At 40.9% G+C, this 19,422-nt stretch overlaps 1 protein-coding gene across 1 annotated transcript in view; it reads left to right on the top strand.

The window, feature by feature from the left end:
* LOC134431793 (PALM2-AKAP2 fusion protein-like) overlaps window positions 1-19,422 on the top strand; it is a 262,074-nt gene that overhangs the window by 61,748 nt on the left and 180,904 nt on the right. Inside the window, 1 exon segment of the mRNA XM_063179982.1 lies at window positions 50-180. Within this exon segment, the coding sequence (XP_063036052.1) occupies window positions 50-180 (131 nt within the window).

Genomic DNA, 19,422 nt, shown 5'->3' with positions numbered 1-19,422 from the left:
AGTTTTTGTTCAGTCTATACCTAAGATATGGGATTTTTTTACATTGCAGTCAAAAGCTCTTCGGGAAAAATGGCTGCTACAGGGAATTCCTGCTGGCTCTGCAGAAGAGGAAGAAGCCAGAAGGAAGCAGTCAGAAGAGGATGAGCTGAAGGTGAAAAAGCTGGAAGAAAACATACACAGGTAGGGACAGCTTCCTTTAGCTTTGCCTAAGAACAGTCACTCCCATGAAGGCAGGAGATTTTCCTTGCCCAGGTCCCCATCTCTGGCAGCAGCTGTGGCAGCTGTCCAGGCAAGACTGTAAAAGGCAGTCACACATACAGCCAAATACACCCAACATTTGTCTCCTGGATGTCCATGTTGTTCAAGATAGAGTCTGTGTGTTATCTTTGTGTTTAATGGACTTTTATGGATTTCTTTCGTGAGGTAGCTAAACAGAGGGCCAAGTTCCCCCTTCAGGTGCATGTGTATGACTTGATCAACACCCAAGAGATTCTCCATTCCTTTACACCTCCTACAGCCAAAATGAGTTCAAAGAGGGAGAGCATCCTTTTGCACTCACTTCGCTGGTGCAAATGACTTTTTGAAATGCACCAGCAGATGCCACCAGCAGATCAAATACTTACTGCTGTCAGAAGGCAAGGTTTGGGTGTTAGAGTGATTTCCTTTTATCAGTTTCCCATTGTAGTCTGAGTTGACATTTGTCCTCTTTTTTGTTGTTTTTTTTTTCCTTATTTCATTACAAACTAAGGGCTCTAAAGGAATAAAAGGCTCATAAGGAAAGTGATTTTAATCCTCATAGGGCAAATTCCAGAGCTGCTTCTTCCATTTAGGTTATGTTAATTTAGAGTTTTTTCAGCTAGCAAAAGCTGGTGAAATTTGGCAGCACAACTTTTACAAATATGTCAGCTGAGGCTACAACAGAGAAAGGGGAACCCAGCAGTCCAAGGGTTGAGGTATTCCTATCTGGGGAACTCAATTTGCCTTATGGCAGGCTACTTGTGAAATTTCTTGGAGAAGTCAATGAGAGTGTTTCTCTGGGGATATAGACAAGCAGACCAACCCTAAGCCTGGATAATGCTAAATAACTGCTATGTGGAAGATATTGATCAGCATGAATGTAAGAGTTACCTCGTGCTACTGGTCCTTGTCCTGTGATTCATGTTAAATGAAACTGGTCTGACAATGTGTATTGTTCTTTTATGTTTGTGGTAACAGAAGGCAAGAAAACTTTTTAGATTTCATATGATATCTGATATTTTACTTCATAAATTAATACTATATATGGAAAGAATACATGGACTGTGCTTCAGAAATATGTACTGTAATGCATATTTCATCTAGTGCTGAAAGATGCTAAGAGCCCTGACCACATCCAGCAAAACATGTCAGAGTGGCTAATTTCAGCTGAGTTCCACCACTGAAGGCAGTGAAACCTCTTTGTTTAACTAGTTCAAAGTGTAGGATGAAGGACAGTGTAAAACCTTGGCTCCTATGGCTTGCTTTTTTGCTTCCTTAACTGCAGACATGAAATCAAAAATTTGAATATTTGAAAGTAAAAGAACTCTCTTCTTCTATGATTACTTATCTGTCAAATGACAGGTTTCTCCTGAGTTGAGGTGACATTTGTGTGATGTCACCTAACAAACTTAACTTCCCTAAGGGAATTCCAAAGCCAGTAGAAAAGTAATTTCATTTAAATGAGAAAATATTACATCTGAACTGTAGAGATTAGACAGCAGAGGCTGAGGTCATTAATCTAATTACTCTTACATCCATGACACCATGGCATATCCAGAGCCCATCAAAATAGGCTAAGAAGGTAAATGGCTGTAGAAGGATGTCAAGCACATTATCCTGAGGAATGAAGTAGAATGGATTCATCCTGAAAGTATTTTTCTTGCTGTCTGTGTACAACTTTTTCCCTCCACATTCCCAGGAGAGAATCAAGGGGATGGATTACAGGGGCACTGTTCATCTGTTCATGTTTGCAGGGAATCAATAGCCCTTTGGAGGTCCCTTCTGCACTATCAGGGGGAGCCCTGTAAAAAAACCCAAACCCTGTCAACAAAGGTGACAGAGGACAGACTAAGCTGGTTCATGAGGAGGATAGAAAATTACTTCAAGACCAGCCCAAAGGCTGATTCCACAGGACTGTGAAACCACTGTGCCATGCAGCTTGCATATTCATTAGTGTCACACTGCATCATATGTGCAAGCACAGAGCAGCTGCAGAATCAACATGTCTGAGAAAAAGTATTGGGACATGCATACTGGAAAAAAATACAAAAATACATAATATATTATTAAAAATATATCCTTTGCATTTCCTCTCGGATCAGGGTGAAGCTTACTTGTGAGGAACAATGTCCAGCACCTGCTGGCAGCCAGTATCCATGACCCTGCTTTAAGAATGGGAGTTCATCCCTTTTCTCTGACAGCAGAGCATCTCGTCATCATGACAGAAAGCACCATTTCTTCTACACACACTGAAGCACTCAAAAGAGCTCCTTTCTCATACCCCTGCTTTTACTCCATGAACTGCTGTGGGGCAAGAGGAGTATCTGTCATTATTTGCAGGCCAGCTGTACCAGTAGGTCTGAGAATCTCAGTGACCTGTGGTCCTTAGAAGAGAAAACTGAGAGTGTTTGAGGCCAGACTAGCATTCCTAAATGAGGATGTAGCCTCATGAAGGTGGGCTCATGTAGCTGGTGGGCTCATGAGGATGTGTGCTGTCCAGAAAAGACCAATGCCTTTTGGAGAAACAGTAAGGCTAGCCCTGGGTTTGTGGATGGTCTTTAAGGCCTTTCACATCACACAAATTCTTTGGTTGGGTATTGCTCACTCTAGATCAGTCTTAAGTGACTTTCTCACTAAAATAATACATTTTGCAAGATGTAAACATGGTTCTAATGCTTATTCTTAAGATAGTGTAACCAGTTCTCCTTTGTGTGGGAGGTGTTTAATTTCAACTAAGGCAGTAAAAATGTATAACAGTACAGACTGCTTCTTATTTATTAGACTTCTGTGTTATTTTATCATGATACAGGAAATCATATACTTCAACTTGTAGCTTGCAAGGATATGTGCATGACTCAGCTTAGACATGAGTAAGTGAAATGATTTAATGAGCCTCCTCATCTGCAAAGGCATTTTGAAGAGGAATGTCTACATTACTCAGCATTTTTGTGCACTTCATGTTAAGCAGTGGAAAATATACCAGCATCAAAAAAAGAGGAATAAAACAGAACAAATAATGAAATGCAAATAATTTAATGCTATTATAATGCTGCTAGTTAACATCAGGAGGGCACAGAAGTACACAATGTACATATAAGTTAAAAAAAAACAAGCAGTGCAAGATTAGGACAAGATGCTGGCATATGAATTGTGGATTACAGGCAGAACAGTGATTTGACAGCTGGGATCAGTTTAATATGTTTAGAACCCTTGTAATCAAGAATGCAAAGTGAAAATCAAGGAGTCAAAATAGCTGAATGATTTTGGTCCTGGATTTCCAGCACTCCTCATTGCCTGACTTCACTCTTCAGAAAAACACAAGATACCTCATGTAAAAATCCTTTGTCTCTTGCATTTCTTTTAAAAAAGTGGTTGGTCCAGCGGACCTAATGGAACATAAGAAGACAGAACCCCTTATTCAACATTCACGGAGTCTTTAGTGGACTGGATGTCTGTCACTAGTGGTATAATGTTGCTAAATGTTTGAAACCTGGCAGGAAGACTAGTGGCAGCATTGTGTCAATGTCAGGGTGAAGCCAGACATGGATATCTCTTCACACAAACTTTAAAGTTATTTAGTTTTTTTCTTATAAAGATCCTGGGTCAGTGGTAGAGGAAGGCAGATATTTCTGAGTTATCTTTCCCATTGTTACAAGGTACAAAAGTGATCCCGTTTTTTGCAGCTACCTTAGATTTGAGCAAATTATAGTAAAGGAGTCAAAAATTAATTAAAAGCATTTCTCTTCCCTTAAACTTATTCTCCAAATCACAGACCTGAAACACATTATTTGGGATAGCATTGATAGAGATTTCCAGTAACTTCCACAGACATACTTGTGATAGTGTGTAGTAGGTGAAACAAATGCTTCAATGTGTTGCATGCCTCCCATTGTCTGGGGTTTTTTATCACATGATGGTCTGAGTGTTTTGCAGCAGTGGAAAGTGAATGGAAAGTTGGGATTTGACATCTGGATATTATACAGGTAATATCCACAAAACAGAGCAGCCCACCCAAAGCCTGCTATTCCTTCACAGCATTTCAAATGCCCCCAAAATTCTTTTGTTATATTAGATTAAATTATAGTTCATAGCTGGTGGCCTGTGTTTACTGCAAAGGATGAAGGGGTTTTGTTGCTCTGAAGCTTTTGGGTAGCATGGAAACAAGAAATACACTATATCCCCCTGCTTGATGATGAATACTTGCATGAAGTACCAGGGGACTTACTGTCGTTCCTGGACTAAAGAAACCCAGTGAAATAAATGTTCAGCAAAGTGGCATATCCCTCCAGTAATCAATAGTGCATTTGTTCACCTTGGATGAGGAGGTGCCCAACGACTCCAAAGAGTGACGAATTATTCTTCTAGCCATTTTGGACGTGTGCACCAGGCAGACACTTTAAACCAGTGGATTCTGGATCCCCAAAATGTACACACAAGAGCCACTTGTGGCACTTTGGTGCTGTGACAGCTCTTGCAGGTGAAGCAGTGCAGGAAGAAGCTGAGGAGTAAGTGGATCCCTTGCTCTGTGCTCAGGACTACCCAGCTGTCAGCACATCCAAGGTCCTTATGCTTGCAAAAGCCCTTTGGGGTTGTGAAATGCTTCACCTTTCTGCATGCTGGTGATAAGCCTTTGCTGTATCACCTTTAGGAGAAAACTTTTCCATGGTGGTCCAGCACACAGGGAGAGCTCCAGTGTTGATGATGGGAAGGTCTGTGCTTTGGCCCATAGGGCAGGAGCTTTGTCCTGGGGCAAGCACACCCTTGATGGTTCTTGCTATCTTGCAGATGTGGGCAGGTAGAAAATGTATGCAAAAAATCTCTCCCTCCCAGCAACTCCCATCTCAGAGTGCTGAACTAAAAGATGCATAATGAAACAAAGTGCGGGAGAAGCACAGCTTCCAAGAAAAACACTTAACCTGAGAGACCAAAATAGATGTTGTCTGTAAGCTTGCATGACGCAAAATAGATGCTGACTGTAAGCTGAATAAAAGCTTACCACCTCTCCCAAGCAAAAGGTGCCTTACTGTGCACTCTCTTTTTCTACTGTCTTTGGTCTCTGTCTGCTTACCAGTATTAGACATAAGTCCAAATCTAAGTGGAAGCAGATGCAAAATATGGTAGAATTTCTTCAAATATGGAAGAAACATTGTCTTCTCCTATTACTGCAATTGAATCTTACAGGTAAATGCTTAGATTTGAGTTCTGTTAGAGAAGCAGGCCTAGGCCATGAGAATAAAACCCTCCCTAAGCTGAACTGATATGCAGAAAATAAAATCTTAATATATCTTATTAATAGACTATGAGTGCCTAACAGATCTGTGATGCCAGATGAGGTGTGTGATAAAATCTCTTCTCATGAAGAGTCCAGCATATACAGATTCATGGTTCAGCTGAGGTTGTTGCAGCTGCTGCACCTTTAGCATTTTCTCTCCTTCAGGCATCCATTGTTTAATTTTTTTTCTAATGCCAATGTTTGTTTCCTGCATCTTCTTTCCATGATAAAAACCTAGTATGTTTCAGACTGGGAACTCTGAATCTAACTTAGTCTATCTTGCACTGTCACTTACAGTCTTTCCATAATAGAGAGAGAGAGAGAACTTAAGACAGGTGCAACTGCAGTCCTTCAAGAGAAGGATCATCTGATGTCAAAACCAGCTGCCCAGACCTCCCCTGTAGCAGACAGTGTATGCTGGGACCAGAGATGCCATAAACCTCTCCCTAGCCAGATCTCAGCCATTTCCCTTCAGTCTTAACCTCCAGAGAGATGTGAGCAGTTCCTGAAATTATGCTAGTGCAGAGAACAGTGTGTCTTATTTTGCAACTTCACATTGATGGCAGATGGAGAAAATTATCAGGAGCATTGTTATTCAGCATTTTTGGCTTTTACATAGAATGCCAGATGTAGGCAAGCCTTCAGTCCACCTCCATATGCTTCCCATCTGAGCAGCTCTGTTGGGTGAGCTAACTCTGTAAGAGTGAACTTGCAAGAATATCTCGTCATGGCCATGCAGTGTCTTCAAATTCTGCTCACATTGTGAGGGAACACCAAGCTTTCTGCACAGGAGTAGCTGTTCATCCCCAAGCCTTCTGTCTAGCTCTCCACTAACATTGATCAACACCAACTCTCATGTGCTGCAGGTCTGAAGATTCCAATTTCAGCAATCCCTCAGAACAGTGGTTTCCAAAAGAGCACAACATTCACCTCCCATTGTGCTCTTGATGGGGTTTATTTATTATATATGATACATTTCTTAGAAAAACAGACACCAAAACAAAACCAGACAAAAAGCCTAACAACCAGGAAATTACAGGTTTTCAAAGGAACCTGTTTTGCAGTGTGATTAGAGAATTTCTCAGAACTGGCATGATGATGTAAGAAAAGCAATGAGCAAGGGGTGGCTGGGTGGCAATGGATTTGAAGTTTTTTCATATGGTATAATATATTCAGATGTAACACTTAAAAAAAAGAAACAACAAGCTGACACTAAAAATAATAACACAGCTTACTACTTCAGCTCTGAAACTCAACTCAAAATAGTAGAATGCCATGCCAGTGCCTTAACAGTTTCTTAAATGCTGGTCCTCTGAGTTTAATAGTAGCAATCTCTGGCTCTTCCACAACTCCTAGGTATTGCTACCTCATAATAACTTAATTATTTCTATGCATCTTACAGAATAGAGAAGAGGATAGACTCTTCAATTGGAGTACAGACTCCCTCCACACCGGCTGTGTCTGCTCTCCTTAAATATGTGTACCATACACGGATCTTGATAAAGACACCCATTTGCCTAATTTGAGAGCCAGATATAAAAGAAATCCCAAAACTCTGCCTGTACATAGCAAAGTATTTTCCTCCTCTAGTGCTTTTGACACTTCACCCATGTCAGTGTGCCATAGATTTAGAGACAGACTCCCTGAGAACAGAAGCGGGCTGTCAAGGTGTCCTGGCTTCAGCTAGGGTGGAGTTAATTTCTTCTCATGGGGTTTCATCTCCAGCTGGGCTTAAAACCACCACACAAGGATGCATATTTTAGGCAAGATAACAATTGTAAAGTGCCATCAGTTTCTACATGAGTTAATACCAGCTCGCATGCTTCACCTTCTTGTGAAAGGGGCAATACCTCTAGGTCAGGTTCAGCAAGAAAAATGTAATTTCAGTGACTGCAGCCTTTCAATAAAATGGACATTTTGTGCAAGGCTGGTTTCTGCTGCCATACTAGATGAGACGTAGTGAAATATTATCAGGTTAAAAACTCCTGAGCCTCCTTGGCTTTAACACTTCAGAGTTAAAAAGTGCACATCTCTTAATGTGATGGGGTTAGCCAGGTGGGGAAAACTCTTCCTTAGGCATGCATTATCTTATGTATTGAATCACCACTGATGCAAAGCCATCTAGGATCCTGTCACCTCTTTTGAGCCTAGTAGAACTGACAGGGGTTTCCTGTAGCAATGAACTGTGTTGTAACATGAAGTGTGAGAAACTGTTGAACTTCATTACGTCCGAATTAAATATTAATCACGATCCAAATGGGACAGTTTCATGGAGTAAAACAAAACTGACTAGAGTCCATTCTTTTCCTTGTTATGCTTACTTTTGTTGAAATTGTCTGGTTGGTTTACTTTCCTTGTATGCCAGCCCTAACACAGCTGAAATACAGGTTAATACAGGTGAAACAGCTGAAACAGCTCCTTACACACAGTTGGTTCATATAGCACCTGGAAGATGACAAAAAATAAAATTGTGGAAATTCTGTAACAGGAAGACAAGTTTGTGTGAAGGTAACCAATATGTGCACAATCTTTAAAGACGTGACAAACCAGGAGAGTATTTAGGAAGAGAAGGCAAAGAGTTAGGCAACAGCATGAATTTGTTTTATTGCTTTACAGGATCATTAGTCTCTCTCCAAATTAAATCAGAGGACTTCTCTCTTCCCTGCCAAATAACTCTTTATGTGCTGGACATAAAGAGACCAGAACATCCAGTGTGTGTATGTGTAGATAAAATTCACTGTCCATGCAGTGTACATGCACACATGCTCACACATGTGGTCACAGAGCCTGGGAAGACACAGGTGCAGTTCTAGTCCTCAATATTCCATTTTCCCAGAGGGCCAGGTTCATCCTGTTGAGATCTAGGAGCTTAAATAAGTCACCTACATTGAGCCACCATCTCATTTGGCCCCCATGCAGTCAGAGGGAGCAACATCACCTCTGTGGCCTGTGTAATGCTCTCTCTCTCGACTTCACGGGGCTCAGTTAAGTGCCTCAAGGACAATGTGTGTCATTTAAGCCTTGATGTTTCTTCCTGCACAAGCACCCTCTACCGGGCCCCTGGGCACTACCGTGATGCAAATATTCATCCGCATCATTATTTACGTGTCTGGTGCCTCATCTGTTTGTGATCCCGGGCTCTGCCCTGTCACTCTTGCTGATCTCCAGCACTAACACGTTCTTCTGCAGAGCTGGACTAGTGCTGACTAGGTGGAGGTGGGGCAAGGTGCAGTGTCTGGAGCCACCCAGTGGGCATTGGTAGTCTGAGCCTCAGTTTTAAAAAATCCGCAGTCTGAAAAGCATGTCACCTTCCCTTAAGGGTGTTTTAACTTCTGCAGTACGTGAATCCTAAGGCAAAAAGTAGAGCTAATCCCTGTCCTGGTCCATTGGAGGCAAGCAAAGACTGGATGTGCAGTACGAAATCCTGATTGATAAGAAAGGGGCACATGTAATGAATTTCATTTAAAGAATTTACAGTTAAAGAAAAAAGTCCCAAGGCATATTCAGGCATGCTCAGGAACAGACAATAATGGGCTTGCACATGTATCATGGTCTCACTTTAAAAATGCAAACGAGCTGTAACAGAGAAGCTCAGTGCATACAAAAAAAAAACTGTAGACACCCAAGAATACAACTGGTGCAGTCAAAGTAACAGCAAGGGACATTGAGAGCGCTTGGACCAGCACGTTACAAAGGTAAAACATGCTCATTGCCATGCACAAACACAGGCTTGCAGGTTGAAATGCTATATGGCTCTATAGGGTAAGATACTGAGGAATCAGGCCCCAGCACCAGATTGCAGTAAGAAGTCAAAGCACAGAACTGACTTGGTATGACATGTGCACAAGGGCAGCAGAATCCATGGGGGAGAGATAGGGACTAATAAGTGGAAGCAGCAAGAGACTTTACACAACATATCCACATGGATTAAAATAATTTAAAAGTAATACTTGTGTGGCATCTGCTGTGACCTGCGAGGACACAGGGGAAAAAGGACTTAACAAAGATGTCAGGAGTACTTTCAAGCAACAGAGGAGGGGAAGACAAGGAGGAAAGAAAGAAAACTCAAAAATTTTGCTAAACCAACAGCATAAAATATTAGTTGAAGGTCCGATAAAGCGGAGCTTTACCAAGGATTTCCATGTAATCAGTACCCAGAGCTGCAGTTAGGACTCCTGAACAAAGCATGTTGTGTGCTGCGAAGTTTGGTCAGCAAAGCCAAGCAACTGCAGTATTGGATTATGACTTTAGAACATCATTAATGTCTTAGAAAAAATACTTGAAGTGAAAGGTAAATTCTAGTTTACCAGGCACTGGAGTCAGACCTGGACAATGTTCATGCTTCTTTTTAGAAGTCCTTCAGCCAGTGAAGACTATCTGATGTACAAGGAGTCATAGCTATGAGACTGGAAGACAGGTATATACTGAAATTGGTCCTCCTCGGTGCTACCTATGTAAAAGAATCTGTGGACAAGGGTCTGATATGCTCTAGGTGCCAGTAACATGTCTCTTCTGGGGCTTAAATGGGGATCTGTTCTCCCTTCTCTGTAGCTGTCAGTCTGCCTCAGGACACATTCACCTAAATACAGTACCAGAGTCCTAAGAAGGCAAGTAAATTAAAAAACAAAGTACTTGTCAAGGAAAAGACTATCTGAAACAGATGAAGCTGATTCTGAATAACTGGATCACTGGTGAAACTTCAAAAAGCCGTAAAAACATTTGTTATATTGTAAATGGTCTGAAAGACCTGGCAGAGCAATACCAGGGTAATTTCCCATTCCCAGAAAAATGCATTTAGTCTTCGCATGAAAGTTTGTTAAATTATGCAAACTCTGTTCTAGAACATTTTTATTAATGCAGCTAAACAAGCAAATCTTCCCTTTGTGGACTGGTGTTTTTACCAGCAAAAAGCTAGGACACTTAAATGCAGTGACTTCTGTAGGCAGAGGTTATTGTAGCCATGTACTTACCTCTCCACTAGAATACATACTGAAATAAAATGTTATAAATAATAACCTACCCTCTAGGCAAACCAGCACATCAGTGGGAAAGTTTGCAGTCATTGCTAGTGGAGAGAGTCATGGGGACCAAGTCTTTGCATCCTGCACTTGTCTAGACAATGTAGGCAGTGCAGAGCATTTCTGTGGGAATTTCTTCAAGGAAAGTAATCAGCCATGAGAGAATGAAGTGCAGAATTACCCCTGGGTTAAACTCTTACCTCTGCCAAAGGCTTCTTGCATTATTTTAAGCAAGGTATTTCAGCAGTTCTTCCACATCTCATACTCCAGTATTCATTTGTGCAATTATCTTTCTCACACATTTAGTATGATGTAAGCTCATCTCTTTGGTACAGGAATTGCTTCTCATTTATGAAGAGAATTTCATTGCTGCCCCTTAGAATACCAAGTGAATGTTTGCTCTTCAGAATTCTTCACGTTTTTATCTTTATTTTGCAGTGGCAGCTGAGACATAGTGCTTCTGAAGACATGGCTTAGGGTGCCTCAGGCCCATGTTGTGACACACCTGCATAAATTAAATAGCTTTTGTTGGTAATTCCTAAAGGAGTTTTATTTTTTAATTCAGCTGTCAAAATCCAGTTCTGGTGGATGACTCTCTTTAAAATGATGGTGGTTTTCTTATCTTTGCTCATTAACCACTAGGCTTGTTTTATTTCTTCTTTTTCTCCTGCTGTCACTCTCTATATGCAGTGAGTCGGGAGTCCAGGATTCCTGCTGGTTCTCCAGGGGGGTTGCATAACCCACCCCATGCTGTGCACAGTAGTATACTCTTTGCTGCAAAAACTTTATGTGCATGTCATCAAGGCAAGCAATGACGAGAAAAGGAAGTGGGGACCAGAAGCATGGACTAGAGCTTAGGTTTTCCAAGCTGGAGTGATTTCTCAAGTAGATGAGTCTATAACCAACTGGTGGACTCAAATTGTAGCAAAGGTCTTTAACACCAGAGGAAACGTTCATTGTCTACAAACAGATACCAGAGAGAGAAAGCAATTCCAGCTCAGACCCCGAAACATTTGATTGTAGCTCAGGGAAAATGTCCTAAATGATGGAGTTATAGCTGGGCTGTTTAGAGAACTTTTTGTTTATAGGAAACCCATTTGGGAAACATGAACTTGCCTACAGAACCTTAACTGCACAAATTATGAATAGACAGATATTCCATGTAATCCTGGATTACTGGCAATATGTAATCATATGGTAAGGGAGCACGTAACATGCATGTCAAATAAGAGACCAGGGAAAATAACTTATAATTAAATCTTGGAGCCCTAGGATTACATTGGAAGTTTTCAATTCAGTTTTAATCTTGTGCATTTTTAAAAACGTACTTAGAAAACTGTAAGTACTGTTTCCTGGTGTGAGTCCATCTTTCGTCTCATTTCTGCTCTATGTGAGGGTACTCATTAATCAGGCCAATGAATTTCACACACGTGATCCTCCCAAGAATCCACATTACAATTAGGATGTGGGTGAGTAGTCTGGCTTGCAGGAAGATGTTTTTCTAGATGAAAGTCCATTAGATAAAGGAACAGTCTTAATAACCCAGGTAAGGTTTGCTGAGACTTTCAGTTGAAGACAAAGATCTTAGTTCCAAAAGAATAGAAGAGCAATATGAAATACTACTAAATTACAGCAAAAAGCTAAGGGTTTTCCAACTTGTCTGATGACCTCTGAGCTCTGTGACTTGGCACACCTGGAATAAGCCCAGATAGGCAAAATGTTCCTAAGTTTAGAAATGCATTCCAGGCATCAGCTGCTGCAAAGCAACACTGTGACACCAGCAGAACAGGGAGCATGTAAATCTCATGTTGCTTGCAGCATCCAGGTAGGGAAACCAGAGTAGTCTGTTCACCTTCCAAATGTCAATCCAGGGGGGTTGTATGGGGCTAGCTATTGATTTGGTCCTGCAAGGACAGCCCAGCTCACTGCCAGAAGTTACACCCAGCAATGAGACATCGCTTTTGATTCAGGGAAGTGGTTCGTGTTTGTTAAACTGGCAGTCCACTTTTGATGCCATAAGATTTTCAGCCAAGAAAATAAATAAAAGGTAAAATAACATCATTCTGACTTTAGAAAATGTTGCAGCAGGAGGAAACATTGAAGATACCACAGGATTTACATGTGTACTGTGTTCATGCTCCAGAACGTGTAAGGGAAATGCCTCATGCCTTTGAGCCCTTACCCCATTGTTATCACATTTTGGGGAGAGCTGTGGAGAACTGCAGGATGTCACCATGCCAAGAACATGATGATCCTCAGCTCTGTTTTATTCTTGTGAAATTGCTGTACTTTCACTTAAGCACAATCTAAAATTTCCTGCCTGCCAAAGGCTGGAAGTAACCACCACATCAGATGTAACTTGTTATGTCACACACATGGTCATTGAAAGCCCAGTTTTAAGGCTATGGGCAGTGTTTTGTAATCTTCCAGGCAGGCAGCAGTGGTCATCTCTCCCTGTATCATCTTTTAGACAAGTAATTTCAGGAGCAACCACCCTACATTCAAAACCTCCATGTCATTCTCTGCTCTTTGCTACTTAAAAACAGCTTTAAAAATGCAAATCATTGCTTATATTGATACTAAGTAACAGAAAAATAATCCTATTTTCCTAGACCTGTTAGGGCTATTGGGGAGATTCTTTCAGGTATGTGTAGCATCAGAGGTCAGGTAAAGAGTCCAGCTTGGTCTGGACAGTAGTTGCTGAAAACGGTGTAGGTTTCCTGTAAGAATGAATTGAAAACAGGTTTCAGTAATTTAAGTCTTCTTTGCATAAACAAGTTTTGAGAAATAGTTTTCTTCTTACCAGCTAATTTTTTCCTAAATGTTTGTAGTACACTGTTTCTACCCAGAGACCTTCAATTATCAAGGATTGGTACTGTCAAAATGATAGCACCTAAGGCAATACCAAACCTCAGATATAGCAGAGAGACACTGTGTTAGACTGGTTTGTTAAATGCTTTTATTTAAAATTTGCAGAGCATGAGCAGAAAATATGACCAAATCAGACCAATGTCCACCATGTAAACTCTTCATCCATGCCTCAACTTTTTCCTTTCTACAGAATGGGAATGTAATAGCTAACAAATGCTTTGATAACCTGCAAACAATTAGCAGAAGACATGAGGGCCACATCCTGATGTCCTGGCTTACAGTGTCCTAGGCTACTGTTGAGCCCAGAACCAAACAGATTTCTTGCCTGCAGTATAAGTTGCTAACACATTACTTTTTGCAAGGCTGCTATTGCATTGTGTTTTGTAGACACTCATTCCACTCTTCAGGCATTTCAAAGAAGAAAAGAGAATCAGACATCCACAATTGCTCCCTCTTGAATGCAAGTGGAGGCCGGGAGAATGCACTGTGGTTCTTCATGACTTTCAGGAAGTGAAAATTCCTGCTTAAATGGGGTGTGTGACAAATGAAGACATTTAATGAACAGGATGACTCTTACAGGTGGTTCCTTGGCGGAGCTGTAATTTGTCAGGCCCTCCACCAAACACCACCAGAATTCCCTTGGGCACCAGGCTGGCTTTATGTGGCACTTGAGTGCTGTTGGGTTAGCACAGTTAAATCATGAATTTGCTTACTTCAGTGGCACTGTTCTTGACTTGCCTCAATTGCAAACAAGAAAACACAGCTTTTCTTTTGGACGATTACCAGATCAACAATGGCTGTGAAACATGACCCAGGCAAAGCAGGGTGTCTGATATTCCTTCCTTATTTCCAGTGCTTCTTTTGTCATATGAAATGTCTGTAGGGCAAAGTTGCAAAATTACCTATCCTGAAAATGTCATTTTTCTTGTTAAGAGTGGTGGTATTTAATCATTTCCCAGCTTCATTAGGTGGCTTGTCTTACCACTCACTGCATCAGTACAGACTGCATCGTACTGGCATCTTGAATAAGATGAGTAATACATTGATATTTTTCCATCTTAGCGGCCCCCGCTGAGCCACCTCATCTCCCAAAAGAGAAGACATTTGAAAAACCTGATGCAATGACCCAGCATTTCTGAAAGGTGATTCCTTCCTCATTAGTCTTTGCTTTACCTGCTGCTGAGCAGAAAAGGATTCAGTGCAATAAGGGAAAGGAAAACTGACAGGTTATGTTTCGTTAGAGAAGAGGTAGATTGTCTTTAGTGATCTCTGACTGTACTGCTTGTTGCTTTGTTAGGTATATAGTTATCTGAAAGTACTGTGCATGAAGAAAGCTGAAAATGGGTTGCAGGTGGGCTTTCAAATTCCTTTCCCTGAATATGAATAACTTTCATTCAAAAGACAATCATTATGGAAGTGACATATACTACAAAGATCTGAAAATTTTCATTCAAAAATTAAATATGTGACTTTTTGTTGGCACAAAAATTATGTAGAGAGATTCTCAGAAGCTGTAGTAGCCTGTAATACACTGATTTTGCCCCTAGATAACTGGGACGAGTTAACTATAATACAAATCTATGTTGGATTAATCTGTTCGGGGTTTTTTTTGTAATTGAAGCTTTTCTAGATAGTAACTAGACACTAAAACAGGACATGGAACATCTTGGATATATCTAATTCTCTCGTTTTACTATTTTACTGGTGAAAAATTCATGCTGTTCTATGTACTGAGAACAATTTGTGGTGCTGAATATTTATGAAGGAATGATTTTTTTCATCCGAACCACCTGTATTTTGAAAATGGTCCCATCTTATGTAATTCTTTGAAGGATTTTCTTTCCTTCATAGGAAAATGTCTTCTAAACATATAGTAGTGTTTTGTGTCTACCATAGGAGGAATGCTGTCTGGGAAATAGCCCAGAGTGTACAAAATGTGTTAATGTGTCTGTTTGCCCCAGGGCTGCTGAATCATATGTTTGTGAAAGTATTCTGAGAGGATGTGCATAATGCGGGGATTGAAAAATCCATTTCCTCCAGCTTTTCCTGGAGAACAAGAGTTCATTTTTTGCTGGATGGAAACTTTAATAAAGAACTGGGGAACTGTGGCAGGCAGAGAAGATAGCTTCCCAAGGAGAATCAAGGTGAAGTGATAAGGCATCATCTCCAAAATCACCAAAAGTACTCCAGCAGCTCTCATTGCTGTTCCATTCTTTTTTTTTTAATAAAGTAGCTCCTCTCTCGTGGTTAGCTGAACTTCTCATTTCATACAGCATATATTGTTTGTGAGAAATATAAGCCTAAGGACCATGCTTCAGTTATTAATTTGGTGAAAAAATATTAATTGTGCATCTTCTCCCCCATCAGCTGGAGCAAATGAAAGGAAGGGGAGCTAACAGAGAAGCATTTCTTTTCTGCTGCAGTTAGGTGGACTTTGTTGGTAGGATGACTAGAATCGATTTAAAGCTGTCATGGCTATTAAAGTTGCTGGAGTTTAACAGCTCCCACAGCTTTCTTCCTCTTAAATACTATTCATATCTATCTTTTCCTCCTGCCAACCCTCTGGTTTTATTTAATTGTTTTATTCTTATGAGTTTGGTGACTTCTTTAACATGGCAAAGGGTTTCAAGGAAAGAACAATTTTCTGCAGATTCCCCTCCTGTCACATCTCAGTAAGGTGACCTGCCTTAAAAACAGTCTTCAAGGCAGGCAGCCGGGTCTGTAGGCAGCATTTGGATTCCTGCTCTCCTCTTTTGTCACCCAATTCCCTTTTAACTCTGAGCAGCAACGTGACATGTCTCCATGATGAAACTCTGTTTTTCCTCTGCACTCCGCACAGGTATGGTCCTCGCTATCTGTTTCTTTCTAGGACAGCAACACGAATGCTCTTGCCACTCCAGCACAGAGGGAGCTGGGGAGCACCAGAAACTTTTCCAGGCTTTAGCTCTAGTTTCTTTGCCTCCTTTCATCCCAGGGATTGCAAATGGGAGGATTTGCAAACCCACAAAGAGGAGTTTTACTCAGTGGCATCACGGACCCCTGTCAGCTGTGCCATCCATGCTCACTGAGCAGGAGCCTTGATGCTGCTCAAGCATTGCTCAGCCTGTGTGACCATGGCTGGAGGGGGTTGGACAACACAGGTCAATCCTACTAACCCAGAAACAATAGGTTATAGCGTGATGATCTGATTATTTAATTCCGGATGGAATCAGGAAATGTCAAAATTATACCTTCTGTTTCAGCACAGGTTCTCCTCTGATTCTCACTGTCTCTCTTTTTTTCCTCATTATCCTCCTAGGAAGACAATTTTTAAATTAAGTGGGAGGGTAGACTTGCAGAAGAGAGGGATAATTTTTGTTCTTTGTGTCCCACATTGATTATCATTCTTGTAGCTGCACTTTTTGCTTATCTAAAAAGAAGCTGTGATTTGATTGAGGGAAGAATAGCTTTTGCATATTAATTTTGTCCTGACCAAGGTTACTCTAATGATACTAGAAAAGTTCTAATATTCAATCACCACTCTCAGGTTCATTAAACTAGTAGCATCCCCTGGCAAGTTCCGCAGAAGAAGCAGTTACAAGAAGAACAAGTAATTAAAAAATTATGCTTATTTTAAAAAGAGCATTAATCATGTTACCCTCACCCTGCACATGGAAGCAAATCTTTGGAGCATTAATACCTCTTGCAGCTAACTGTTCAGAATGAGAAATTTCTGCAGAGTTGTTAGTTCATGGTGAGACCCCACAAAATATAACAGTTAGGGACGAGGATGACTATGAAATTATGAGGTCTGTGACTTACAAATGGAAAAGTAAATTAAAAATAATGGATTTGGGGTAGGCAGATTTCAATAAACTCAAGATTTCATAACTGAAAGCTTTGATGGCTAGAGGAGTTACACAGAGTGAATGAACATAAAAGCAAAAACTGGCTAGGAAAAAGAGGAGGTGTAGGACCAAACTCACTGCACTAGATCACTGGCTTTTCCCTGGCATTAAGCAAAGACAAAAGGCCAAAGAAAATGGAAATCAGTCCAGTTTCCTAACTGGAAAAATAACTTGAAAAAGTTACAAAAGCAAGTGAGGACAAAAGCCAAAAAGGCAGAGGCATAAAGTGATGTGTACCATAAGAGGAAATTATTTTGTGGTAGTGTTACTGGTAGGGGGAAAACAAAGGAAAATGCTTATCTCCTGTTTCACAGAGAGGAGAGATGGTAGATGACACTAAGAGTCTTGTTTTATTCTTCAGCCTTCAGTGAAAAGATGTGCTGGAATTGGGCAAGAAGTGCAGATGCACCAGATGCATATCTGGAGCAGAATCAGGAAAAACAAGTTGAGGAATACTGAGGCAAATAAGACTGGTTTCAGATCATCTGAGCATGGTGAGATCCATCCCCAAACTGGACATCTGGCTGAAACCATCTCAGAGTCCTGTCCCTTTGAAGTCTTGGAAAGAGACGTTCATAGGAGAAGCAAATGCCATGCTTAACTTTACCAAGGGGGCAGAAAGAAGAGCAGTTAAGGGACACCAACCTAATTGCATTCCTTAGAGGAGTACGTGTGGTTTTCTAGGAGAATACACAGTGATTCTTAAACAACTTGAATTAATGAAATAAGGTCTGGCAAGGTACTCAGCTTCCTTGACAGGAACCTAGCAGACCATGTCAGCTGAGGATGCCATTTACCTTAACAGTAAGGGATCTTTGATACTTTTATAATTCAGCGAGTAGAAACATGATTTGGACAAAACTTGTCTGTGACAGAGACAATACTGGTAAGAAACTATTCTGTCAAAATTGAAGGGAAAAGTTTTGATGGACTCTATGCTGGTTCTTAGACTATTTCATCTTCTTATAATACTGCAGGTGATGAGAAGGTTTATGAGTAGATGCTCTATTTATTAAACTTGAGGACAACATCAAGCACAGGGGCACATGGTGAAGAACAGCATGGTAATTGCAAATCAGAGATGATCCTAAAATGCAATGGAAGGAAGTTGCAAAATTTTACCTTTGGGCAGGCATAGCCAACTGTGTAGACAGCCAGCTGTGGCTGTCAGGCCAATTCTCTCAAAAGCATGTGGGAGTTAGGATGAATAAGAAGCTGGACATGAGTCAAGGATTTTGGGCTGTAAAGACATTTTGGTATGTAGATAATGAAACATAAAAGAATACTCTCCTGGTCACTAGCAATGCCTCACTTGGATTAATGTGCAGTTGAAAGTACAATTGCACTGAAAATACAGTTCAGCCTACCAGAAAATCAGGAGGAGAAGATGGAAGTGGTTGGGGTACATGGTCTGCAAGGAAAGAGTGCTCAGTGTAATACAGAGAGTAGGTCTTCAAAACCTTCACCAGCCACGGCAATGGGAAGGAATAACGGGTTCTTTGTGTTCACAGTGGAAGGGACAACAACTACCGAAATTAAATATTGGCAATGGAAATTCATTAGACAAATTCTTCCAGCAATCAGGACAGTGAAGCACTGGAGAGGCCATGGAGGGCCCATCATTTCAGGTTTGTGAGATGAGGTCAGAGACAATCAGCAAGAGCAATGTTAGTTCAGCCAACACAGTCTGCAATCAAGGACCTTCCTGGACCCCTCCCCATGGGCCATGAGGATTCAGCCCTTGCTTCCAGCCAGTCAGAGACTTACCTTCCTCTTTCTGATAACAAATACCCACAACTTGCAGAAGAAAACTACTTTGGGAAAAGAAAGTTGAACAAGGATGTGATAATGTCTTCAACTAGTTTGAAAATAGCTTTAAAGATGGGGGAAATAAATTTCAAACACAAGAGAAATGGGATTAAAATGCCAGAAGGCCAGACCTTTAAGAAAATAATCAAGTATTTCTCCTGTGGACCTTTTTCAAGAGTGAGCATGTTGAAGCATTGGAGTAGATTGGCAATTGCTACAGAGGATCTCTGTTCCTGGACAGTTTTAGGATGAAGCTTGACCAGTTTGTTGAGATACTTGATGTAAGAGGGAGGGCTGCGCTATTTTATGTTTCTGTAATTCTCTTGGA

The sequence above is a fragment of the Melospiza melodia genome, chromosome Z, assembly GCF_035770615.1.
Source record: "Melospiza melodia melodia isolate bMelMel2 chromosome Z, bMelMel2.pri, whole genome shotgun sequence".
Classification (NCBI taxonomy): Eukaryota; Metazoa; Chordata; class Aves; order Passeriformes; family Passerellidae; genus Melospiza; species Melospiza melodia.
Note: the sequence above shows the minus strand (reverse complement) of the source record. Positions and strands in the feature narration are given on the sequence as shown.